Source organism: Epinephelus moara, chromosome 6 (assembly GCF_006386435.1).
Source record: "Epinephelus moara isolate mb chromosome 6, YSFRI_EMoa_1.0, whole genome shotgun sequence".
NCBI lineage: Eukaryota > Metazoa > Chordata > Actinopteri > Perciformes > Serranidae > Epinephelus > Epinephelus moara.
The window spans coordinates 762,644-774,639 of record NC_065511.1 but is presented as its reverse complement, the minus strand read 5'-3'; the positions used below and the strand labels follow the sequence as shown (position 1 = coordinate 774,639).

The following is an 11,996-nucleotide window of genomic DNA, read 5'->3' as shown; positions in this document are numbered from 1 at the left end:
CGACATGTATTGCACGTCTGTCCGTCCTGGAAGAGGGATCCCTCCTCAGTTGCTCTTCCTGAGGTTTCTACCGTTTTTTTTCCCCGTTAAAGGGGTTTTTTTGGGGAGTTTTTCCTTATCCGCTGCGAGGGTCATAAGGACNGTCTGTCCGTCCTGGAAGAGGGATCCCTCCTCAGTTGCTCTTCCTGGGGTTTCTACCGTTTTTTTTCCCCGTTAAAGGGGTTTTTTTGGGGAGTTTTTCCTTATCCGCTGCGAGGGTCATAAGGACAGAGGGATGTCGTATGCTGTAAAGCCCTGTGAGGCAAATTGTGATTTGTGATATTGGGCTTTATAAATAAAATTGATTGATTGATTGATTGACTTTGCATTCTTACTTCATAATAAAAGGATTATCATACAGTTTGTAGACATGCGTCGATTAGGATCTCTGCAAGAGTAACTATGTTTGCAGGGGGTAAACAAGCAAACTGAATGGTTACTTAAAAGCAGACATTCACTGCTAGGTAGCAGACATAGCCAAAAAAAAAAGAAGTGAAAAGTGAATAGTGAGGACTGCCGCTTTCAAGAGTAGTGGAATGTTGACCACATTTTCACTAACAGATGAAACAGTTGCATTTTTCTCGTTTGTTGATTGATCTCATTGATTTTTTTTTGTTCGTTAGCTTGTTTTTTGTATATAACCCGTTTGATGCAAGAAGCAGCTGGCCCCAAGGAATTTTCCCATTATTTAATTTGGCTCCTGTTCACAAAAGTTTGAACACTCCTGTCTAATCATTTTACTGTTTTTATTATGCAAATTAGCAAAAATTCATAAGAGAGAGAGCACACTGAGCTTCATATGTGTGCCAAATTTTAAAACAACCTGACTTTATGTGAGAGGGACATGGATGGCCTTTCCAAAACTACGTTTTTGAGCAGCAATTACGGCACCACCATGTGGTGTGGCACCAAGTCAGCAGGGTTCTGCCTCCTCAGGACTTGAACCCTAATAACAACAAATCAGCACAAACTCAACAGGGTTGTGCCCCTTCAGGGCCTGATCCCCCAGTATGGATATCTGACAGGTTTACAAAGGGTGTGTCAAGAGCTGGACCACGTAAGTATGCACACAAGTGCAATTGAGTGATCTTAACATTACCAGTGGAATCATTACTTCTATCTAATGTACAGGGTGAATAAAATCATTCCACAGCCATGTAAAGGCAGAGGCCTGGAGAACACAGAACAGATTTAGTTTACTGACTGAAACAGCTGACACAGAAAGAGAGGGGCTGGTTGGAGTAGGAGGCCACGTGTTAGTAACACAGGCATTAGTGGAATGGTAGAGTTGAAAAGCCTGCTGCAGCAGAAGTAGGTAGGGTGACATGGCACTGACCGTTTCTCTGGATGTGTATCGAGACAGCCCAGCACTCACCCAGATCTGCGTCTGTGAAGGAACACGCTCTGTTCCAGAATCAGGGCTGACTTGTAAACAGTTAAATTAGATTAGAGACTACATGTCCGTATACTTTGGAGTCTGAAGGCTTCAGTTATGTTCCGCGTCGCAAAGCAGCACAACAAGCTTCAGCTGTCACACCCACCAATGTCCCTGTCAGTGCAGCTAAGATTTTACAAAATAAAAGCTTTATTCTTCTCCATGTTGTACTGCATGAAGAAAACACAAATCCATTAAGTGTTGTGGGGGGTCATTCCACTTTTTCCACCCTTTTGTCTGTTTTTCAAGTGGCAGATTGCTGTAATGTTTAATATTTTTTTAGATATTGTCTTCCAATCTAGATATTTAAAATGAACTTTATTTTTGTTTAATGTATATTTCTGTCTTTTTATTATTAGATAATACAGGCCAATAGATGGACTCCTCTTCCTTGGAAAGGGTTATGCCTCTTTTACTTTAGGGAAGGCAGAAGCATCTGTACTGGTTAAAATGGTAATAAGTAATGAAGTGTATGAATATGTTTAAGAAAGTCTGCTTTCTCAGCATAAGCTACTGTAAATACCGTCTTCATTATATCCTGGGCATAAGTTAAAAAAAACAAAAACATTTAACTCTGACACCTACCATGAGAGAGGATTACTGTTAATAGGCTGTGGCTGGGGTGAAACCAACAAGACTTAACTAAAATCGTGGAGTGTTTGAAGAATTAAGTTGAATTATTTTTACTGGTGCTAGCCCAGTCTTGCAGCCATACACCGACAAAATTAAAGAGAGCTACTAACTCTGGCATGCAGCAGTTAGCATCATCAGGGTCCTTCTCTGTAATATCCTGTCACATGTCTGGTTGTGCGGTTACACCACCTTGACACTTCGGCAGGTCGATTGACTGACATTATTCCCCAAATTAATTATAGTATTCAAAACAATGGGGTTCCATTACTTTTATTTACAATTCAATTATTCCAATGAAAGATTATTCCAAACTATTTTATTTATTTTGTATGTTCAAAATAGAATCGAATCGAATCTACTCTAGTTAATATGATGTTTTATTGAGAATTTCACCTTTTTTCAGCAGGTTTAATTATTTGGTACAAAGTTTTTACAGTTCCACCACAGTGACATTTTTGCCATCATCTGCCAATTATTCTCTCAAAATTGTTTAAAACCAGAAATGTTAGATTAGGTTTTCAAAAAAGAAGTCATGCTACTAATTTGTAAATTTATTTTTAAATTTGAACTCTTACTTTAACCAAACCATATGGAAACAAAACAATCAGCATTACATCATTGACCCACATACCGTAGGCTATAACATAGGCAGCCTCAGTATGTAAACCGAAAAGACAGGAAAATAACCTGCTATCACTCTCAAAGTGACAGTGTGATTGGTCTTAATGCAGGAAGTGTGCGCTTGCGCTAGACCATGAGACATGGGCACCGTCTTCATGTGTGTTCACGTGCTTTCGCTGGTCTCGCGCGCAAGCGCACACATGTGAGCGCGGTGCACAGAGATGCAGTTAGAGCTGCAGGCTACAGTGAGGCTAAAAACAGAGTTCAAATGACGTTTTTCCAAACAACTTTTTATGTCGGGGCTTCAGGACACTTGGATCACTACGGATGAGCAGTATGGAGATATTTTGTGGTTTCAATTATGTGTTCTTGGACGTTTTAATCTGGGGCGCCGTCAGCCTGCATTAGGTGGAGTTGTGCTGCTACCCACTCCCCCTTCGGATCTCCGCAAGTGATGTGAGGACTCTAAAACTTCACCAGGGCCTCCATCGGCATGAGGGTGAGTAGATAATGGCTGAATTTTCATTTTTGGGTGCACTATCCCTTTAACAACACAATAGTAAACTAATGATATTTCCAAAGTTATAAGCATCTTGAAAATCTAATATTGTTTTAGATAAAACAGATGATGTGTCCTATTATTATTGTTTTTTAATTAAGTTTAAGATGAAACACAAACTTTAACTTCAAGGGTTTTTGAGGGCCTCCCTCAGTTGGGGCCCAGGGTGCTTAGTTCCACTCTTTCACTATGCCCCTGCCCTGAATCATTCAGGGTCTCACCAGTACTGTCAAGATATCCTTACACTTCTCTAAACTGTGTGAGTGGGTGATAGATGCATGAATAACATAGCTGCCGGAGGGGAAAATACTAAACACCAATATGCCAATAGCAACATCAACTGCATACCTAACTTGATGCTTAATTTTACAGTCTGGTATAATCCTGTATCCTGTCAGGACCTGCACACCCATAGTCCACCTGCACAGGTATTAGCACTTTTTTTTCTTGAGCAGACCAGTTCTCGGGACAAACTGAATATCTACAGAGTGCTTGACTCTCACTCTCCTTTTATTTGGGAACCTAAGACAACTTACACCTTTATCAATTCCATTACATTGTTTGTTGACCTCATATAAATCTCACTATAGCAGAACTGCAGTCTACGCAGAGAACTAATCAGCTGGAACTGGAAACACCTGCGTGGCTGTGCAAGCTATTTCCAAATTAAAGTTCAAAATCTTTTGTTATGACAATTAATTTCACACATTTTTTTCTGGAAGGGACTATTCAGAAAGAATATGAAAGACTTTGGTGTCACATGGTCACATACAAAACCAGCAAAGAAAAAGGAAAAATTCAATTGTTTAAGTTTGATTGTAAGATGATTTTCCACTTGCGGCTGGATTCTGCAGAACAGAGCTTTTTTACAGCACACATTTAAACCTGTCATAGTAGCAAAAGCAAAGGTGGAATTGATCTCATGATCCATGGCAGTTTTCCAATAAACCATGTCTGTGGGATCACATCACATCACATCACATAAAAGATGTGCAATGGCTAGTAAAGAGTTTCCAACAACTTATGAATGGATAGAAATAGATAAAGAAATTTATGTTATGTAACAACTGACTTTTTCTCTGAGACATGCTATTAAAAAATGTGAAAAATACTGGAAAAAATCTAAATCTTACCTGGCTTTGAAGTGATCTTTTATTTATCTGCGTATCTTGTCTGGTAAATTTTGCTTTATTCCCCTCCGTATTAAGACATACAGGATGGACTATAGCTTATTAATAAGTGGAATATTTCTCCCTCCTTAAAAATACTGAGGCTTTCCATTAATCAAAGTCATGGATCATAAGGACCTTTGTGATCTTAAAGGACCATCATGGACTTGAAGGACCCATTATCCTTGATGTCCCTACCCATTGTCTTTGGATATTTCTGCTTTTTTTTTTAAATAAATAAAAATGCAATTAAAAACAAAATTAAGATCAATGACTAAGATCTTAGATCAACTTCAATTAAGAACAATGGCAGAGCCTTGGGACACCTCATTTAATTGAGCCATCATAATTACACCTCGTTTTTTAACGCTATAAGTCAAATCAAGTCAAGGTTTATGTCTGCAATAATTATGTACTCCTTACAATGAACAGGCATACGTTTATGGTTAGGATATAGCCTACTTGATAAACTATACTATATTAAATAACTGTATAGCCTAAACCTTTTTGTATATCTAAAGCTATCAATGACTTTGGACCGTAATATGAAGTTGAATGAACATGGGAAATGCCTTTGCTGAGAAAGACAAGCTTTAAAGCAAACAACAGCATTTCCAACATTTAAGTTACTTGCAGCTTTAATTCGTAGAACACATGATGTAGCTGACATGTTAGTTTCCCAAAAGCTGTCAGCGCAAACAAATCAATCTGTGTTGCGTATAATGTGCACAACTCATTGACAAAAGGGAACTATCAACATAATTTACCAATCTACTTACCAGTTCTGTCCTCCGCTGAGCTGCGACGTTTAGGAAATATTTAGAAAAGCTACTTCCGCAATGCCTCAAGTCTGTAGCCGGGTGCGCTTGTTTTGTCTACAGGGATGCTGCGATGGGCGGAGGCAGAAGCCGTTAAGATGTAAAGGAACCGCTCGGTTAAGTTATCTCAAACAACAAATAAACCAGTCTTCAGTTATATTGGTGCGTTAGTTATCGATCGAACATTCTACACTAAAATAACATCGCTGTTGTTAAGTTCTACTTCTTCATGAATCAAGGAACAGTTTAGTTCATCACACATTCACTGCCCTCGTCGCTCTTCTGCTCCGTCTCCCCACACAGAGTGCCCAAAGGGGGGCTCAGACTATGCTGTTCTGAATAACCGAATGGTACATTTCAACTACTCCGAATTTACGAGGGTCCAGTTTGTGGCAGAGGGCGCCCCGGTACTCCGAACAACTATTTTCGAACGCACACTCAATGTCACAGTTTCTCTTTCCACGTGACAAGGTGTTGGAGTATGGCCGAGCAGGCAGGCACAGCGAATAGAGGGTAAGTGTGTAAAGTTACTGCTCTGTTAGTAATTCTGTACAGGAATGCAAGGGACGTTCAGTATGTCATTTCTGTGATCTTCTGGAAAATACCTGCATGTTCTTGTCATACACCTGTCAAAGTTAAGTTGTCAAAAGTCAGGTTCTACTTTAAAGTTCAGGTAAGCACAGAACGTTAATAACATGGTGCCCTGAGGCCTATAAAGTGTTGTCAGATACAACAAGGTTTGCACATCCTGTATCTAGAGAAGTACTAGATAGTAGTTTTGCCTCTTTGACCAGAGTAATGTTACACTTGTAAGTTTAAAAGTGCATGTTTTACAGAGGATGGCATCATGTATCCAGGGCTGCCCCTGACCAAGCGAAATTTTATTTGGACCCCCCCCATCCCAAATGTATCATAGGTACAAAATGACCGTACAACAACATGCCATTTAACTTGACAATCTTTATTAGCAATAACAAATGTACTGTAGATACAGTAGTTTGGCTGTATTACATTATTATTATTATTATTATTATTATTATTATTATCATCATTATTGTTGTTGTTGTTGTTGTTGTTGTTGTGTTATTGTTATTATTATTATTATTATTATTATTATGTACAGACTACAGTCCTAAGAAAACATACTAATTCAGGATCAAACAGACTGATATTTCAAACTTTATATTCAAGTTCAGTTCCCTCTGTCAACAAATGCATCAGTTACACTCATTTCAATCAGTATTTCTCTGTCTCCTCAAAAGCTGACTGTTATGAATTAAATTCACCAACAGATGGCGACATTTACCTCCATAAAAATAGTCGAAAACTTATATTAACAACATAAATTGATAGGCTATAAAGTTTAGCCAATATGTTATATATTGGCTAAAGTTTATAGCCTATCAATATATACGACCACCAACTGGTCATTTTACCACTCCTTTTCATCAGAGGTGAATGCATAGGGCGTTAACAAGACATTCAATAAATGTTAACCAGGGCTGCTGGAAAAAAAAAAATCTCACTTGTCTGTTTAACAAACCACCATAAAATGCATCTCTGGACTTCAGCATGAATTTCTTTGAGCAAGTCACAGTTATGAGCCTACTAGATACTGAAGAGCATCATCGGCTTCAATTCAAATTGATGACTGCTACCCTTGACCTAACCTAACAGTGACCATGGATACCAAAGCCTGCCCTGCACCAGGCCAAATTAGTCCATTACTGTGGGTGCCTTCACACCTAACCTGTTTGGTTCGGTTAAAACGTAATCAGGTCTGTTTGCGCGGTTACTACGGTTTGTTTGGGCTGGTTAGAAAGCTGTTGATCGAACCCTAGAACAGACCAAATAACTGAAGCGAGACCGCTCATAAAGGTAGGCCTAGGTCTGCTTCCAAACGGACTCTTCTTTCACAACACAAACGAACCGCACAAGAGTTTGTGTTGTGAAAGAAAACAATCAAATAAAAAAGCCTTCAATGGGAGCTGAGACTTGGTGTGCGGTACATTTTCTCCGTTTTTCATAACTTTTATATATATGTATCCAGCACCCACTCCAAATGGACCTTGGGATGTGCGTGTTTTATGACTATTTTTTAAGAAAACGATCCAACCATAGGATTTTATGATAGCAGATATGTGGTTTTAGCAGCAGGTAAACCAATAATAAATCTTTCTGTTGATTGTAAAATCTTTCCGCAATCTCATATTTGATGCTGATAAAGGCCACGTATATCCCTTAATCCCTTTTATGCTAATGCATACATATAACCATGGTAACACATATGCACGTTAGTGAGGGTATTTTCCCTGATTAAGGCGAGACATGGCAGGCAAAAACATTGATTTTTCATGCAGTGGCCAATTTTGAGATTTTGGGCTATAGTTTACTCCTTGAATATGTATTCTTTCAAACTGCTATAAAGAAAACATTCAAATTATACATTTAGATGTTTATTTTATTACATTTTGTCTACTTGTATTATGTTATTATGTAAATCTTTGAATGCCGTTTTCTCAAAATGAGTTTTTTGTCATACTCCAAGTCTTTTTATTCCCAAAAATATGGCGAAAATCGATTTTTTTTTTTAAGGACAGTATATTTTGATTTTCTAGGTTATAAAAGCAGATATCCTTAAATGCCTCTGTAATTTTTTTTCATCTTATATGTAAACAAAATTAAAAAAGAATTTTGCACCTGGCTTTATCAGATGTTCAGATTTATCTTACGGAAATATATGCAAATTAGTGCATATTTAAGGAGACAGTGCCTAATTTGTAGGGGTGACCCCGAATAGTCGATGATTCGGTGATTCGATTCGGAGAAGTCTGATTCGACTGCCATCGGTGATTCGATTCGGAGAAGTCTGATTCGACTGCCAGTCTCGCTGTCGAATCGTTGCAAAATGTGGTTATGAAACAAGACCGTACCATTCTGACTATATGGGGGTGCTCACTGCTGCTGAACATCTTGATTTGACATAGAATGTATTTGTTTTCTAGTAATTCGTGATATATAGCCTATTTTGAACGGGATACGTGTTGTGCGAGTGAGGCCGGGAGTGTGGCCGGGAGTGGAGATTTCAGCACCACGGACAGCGCACGTAAAAAGACTTGACAAGCGTCTCCTTTTAAATGTGTTTGCTGCTAGCGAAATTATACATAATAAATGAAGACAGTGACATATTTTCAATAAAAAACAATGAGTTGAACGTTCATTTCAAGCTTTTGTAGTACAACGAATTTCAGAATTGTGCGAGTGCGGCTGGAGAGCAGGCGGCAGTGTTTGATGCAGGAAACAAGATATGGACTTGAAAATCAGTTTCGGAGTGGGGGTGGTTCAGAACGGTGGTGTTTCAGAACGGTGGTGTTTCAGAATGGAGGGCTGTCCCCGGCTGGGCAGCGCATCTGCGCTCATCTAGAGCATCATACCTTGATGAAGTGAAAGGAATAAAGAGAAAGATAAAATGATAACCCTTTAACTTTTATTATTATTATCTTATTATGCCAACTGAAGAATTAAATTTGTTTATTTGGGTGTTTTAGCTCTTTTCTCTGGAGCGGAAACTGACGCAAATGAGCTCATTAATCAATGAGGGGGAAAACAACATGATTCGACGATTAGTTGGCTAAAGGAAAAATCTGTCAAATCAGATTCGACTATGAAAATTCTTAGTCGGGGACACCCCTACTAATTTGCATAATTAAACATTAAAAATTTAAAAACTTGTAATACATTTTTTTTCATACTATTGTAAGTGATCAACTGAGGAAGTTTCATGATGATATTATTTTAAAATTTTACCCATTCACCTGTAGTGTCTTTACCTTAAAAAGCTGTTAAAACTGCCATCATTTTATCTGACACCGTGTACTTTGTCATTTGTTCATTAAGTCCATTAAAAAGTGTCTGACAATATTAAGCCCCAAATCATTACTGTACAAGACGCCTTCTTTTCTTCCTGTCTCTATGTTAGTTATTATTCATAAGATGCTATTGATTTGCAGTCTAAAAATAGCCTACTAATAATTCTTACAATCAGTTATTCCTCTATGAGTTCTTTGTGAAACCAAATAACAGAAATATAAACACCTCAGAAGCATTAAAGGATGACTAGGATCGAAAATATTTATCGGGGTGGGGGGTGGGGGTGGGGGGGGGGGTAACTACGGTAACTACAAAAGCATATGTTAAAAGTGGTTATTTTTGACACAGACAGGCTCAGATTGTTATTGTAAGTGTCTGAATCGTATCGAATAGTATCTCTTTACTTTTCACTTGATCAGGTCTGTTTGTTATTGCCTCGTTAAGCAGAAGTCTGGTTCTGAAATATCATGAGATATCACTCATTTCAGGAAAACAACAGTGGAAACATGAGTGAGATCTGTAGAGAGTATAATAACCAGAGTGGTTTATTGAAATTGTATTTCTGTAACAAACAGACCGGGGGGGGTTTCTCTGTGAGACCTCTCACCCTGAAAAAAGGGCAAGGGGAGCTCAACACCAGCGGGAAGTGCTGGTGGAGAGATGTTGGCACAAGAGTCCCACAAGATGCTGAGGTATTGGACACTGAAGAAATGTTGTCGTCATCTACAAATGAAGTCCTATTCTCAGCAGGGATGAGCAGAACCAGCAGTAGCATGTAGGCTGTTGGAGTGGGAATCTCGATGTTATAGATCTTAAGCTCTGGCTTACTGTCATTGCAGCATTATGTCAAAGCATCAGAAGTGATCTCACCACTACTGGTGTCTAAATTTGGCTGCTAAATAATGCTCTCTGCATGGTCTGCACCCAGGCATGATGAGGTGGGCAAATCGCCATCACTAAGGATAGCAGACATAGTGTGTGCTGCTTTATATACTGTTGGTCCACACATATTCAGGTAGCGGGTCCCAGTTGGCGGACTACGTTTCAGTGGGCGAATGTGTGTTTGTGGTTTGAGGGGATTATTACCCATCCGTCAGTCCAGTATGGTGCAGAGCCTGTGTGAGATGGAACTACTTTCTCATCAGTCACTATTCTTTGCTTTTTGTTTCATTTTGTCCTCACTGCAGGGTCATTCAGAGAATACTTTCCGTTGTTGGTGCTCACAGTCTGCTCAGCACTTTGTGGGGCTATGTGGACTCCACAATAAGGTAAGTTCAGTCTTTGACCACCCACATATTGAGGCAGACCCGGCAGGCCTGTGGTGTAACACTCAAAGAACTAAACCCCAGAGGTTTGCCTCTACCCTGGAAATTCAAACAATAGAGTATGAAAAAAGTATTGACATGGGCAGGGCTAGGAATGGGACTAAAGTGGAATCAACACTATACGTCTGGCGTAGGCTCTGCGTAGAGGCGCACACTATGCTTTTAGCCTACACCGTAGTCTGACGTGCACCTCCGTATTTTTGTAACCATAAATCAGCCTTTTAGAGGACTTCCTGTGACGTCATGGACAGGCTTGCGGCATAGTAACTGAGCTCCGCTCGACAAAACTATAGAAAAGAGTGACAAATACAATACTTTGACGCTGAAACGTAAAAAATGTATCCATGAAATACGAGTTCCTCAGCTGGACAAAGGAGAAACAAAGAAGAAAACAAACTGAACATGCCGAGCCAAGCCAACCTAAACACAGCTGGCAGTAACATGTGTCAATCAGATTCAACAATACTGGAACTGAGCTGAGGAAACTCAGAAAAGTGGCACAACCACACCAAAATGGCCCTTAACTGTCTGGACAAACTGTTTCAGACATAAAGAATCAGTTGGTGGAACATGGAGAGAGAATTGGAAATCTTGAGGACAGAGTCAGCATGGCCGAGGACACCGGGATGAGCCACCATAGGGCACTGAGGTACCTGCTGCACCGTGATATAGACCTCTCGGCAAAATGTGATGATCTTCAAAACAGACTCAGACGAAATAACATTAGGATTTTTAAAATCCCAGAAGGTAGTGAGGGCAGAGATACAGTATGGTGGGATTTGTTAAAGACCTACTTCAGAAGGAACTCAAACTACCACCAGATATGGACATTAGGATTGAACGGGCACATCGTTCACTGGTGGCCAAGCCTAAGGATTCAGCAGCCACCCCGAGATCGATAATAGTGAGATTCCTGGACACAGCGGTAAAAGACATGATCATACAACAAGCATGGAGCCAGGGGCCAGTTCTCTTTCAAGGCAAGCTGATCTACTTTGATCAGGATTACTCCCCTGATTTACAGCAGAAATGGATGAGAGTCCAAGAAGTTATCAAGCACCTTAAAAAGAAAGAAATACAGGCGAGGTGCTTGTACCCAGCGCAATTGAGGATTAAGCTGAACACCGTGGAGAAGACCTTTGTAACACTAGCAAGTGCCACTACGCTGCTGGAGGAGCTGGGGATTGACATGCGCTGCGGGGAGAGGGAGCGCATTGAGGAGGAGCTGAAGGATGGATGGAGGAGCCAAGAGAGGAGGAAGAGGGAGGCAGTACTGACGCCAGCTGATTTCAAGGCTCTCATGCAGAGGGAAGACTGAAGTGACTTTACCACCAAGGTAGATTAAAAGGAAATTTCGGTTTATTTCAACCCGTCTCCTATCGTCCTAAATTTGTTTCAAGTCACTAGTGACATAGAAATAATAGTTAGCATGTTGGCCGTTAGCCTAGATACAGCCGTAGCGTCAGACCTGTTAAAACTTAATTGAACGGGTATCCTTTCAAGTGCAAAGTTAGTCCACTAAACAAG

The 11,996-nt window shown here is 39.8% G+C and overlaps 2 protein-coding genes across 7 annotated transcripts in view; one reads left to right on the top strand and one right to left on the bottom strand.

The window, feature by feature from the left end:
• Positions 1 to 5,347, bottom strand: part of ano10a (anoctamin 10a) — a 112,421-nt gene extending 107,074 nt beyond the window's left edge. For 3 of the 6 annotated variants that reach the window (XM_050045792.1, XM_050045791.1, XM_050045793.1), the window contains exon 1: positions 5,236 to 5,346. The gene's annotated coding sequence lies outside the window, so the exon portion shown is untranslated. Of the gene's footprint in view, positions 1 to 1,375; positions 1,517 to 5,235 lie in introns of those variants that run through there. The other 3 variants (XM_050045788.1, XM_050045790.1, XM_050045789.1) reach the window with 3 other exon arrangements.
• A 138-nt stretch (positions 5,348 to 5,485) lies between these two features.
• abhd5a (abhydrolase domain containing 5a) overlaps positions 5,486 to 11,996 on the top strand; it is a 58,683-nt gene continuing 52,172 nt past the window's right edge. The window contains exons 1-2 of the mRNA XM_050045837.1: positions 5,486 to 5,787; positions 10,332 to 10,412. Of these exons, the coding sequence (XP_049901794.1) occupies positions 5,756 to 5,787; positions 10,332 to 10,412 (113 nt within the window). The 5' untranslated portion in view covers positions 5,486 to 5,755. The remainder of the gene's footprint in view (positions 5,788 to 10,331; positions 10,413 to 11,996) is intronic.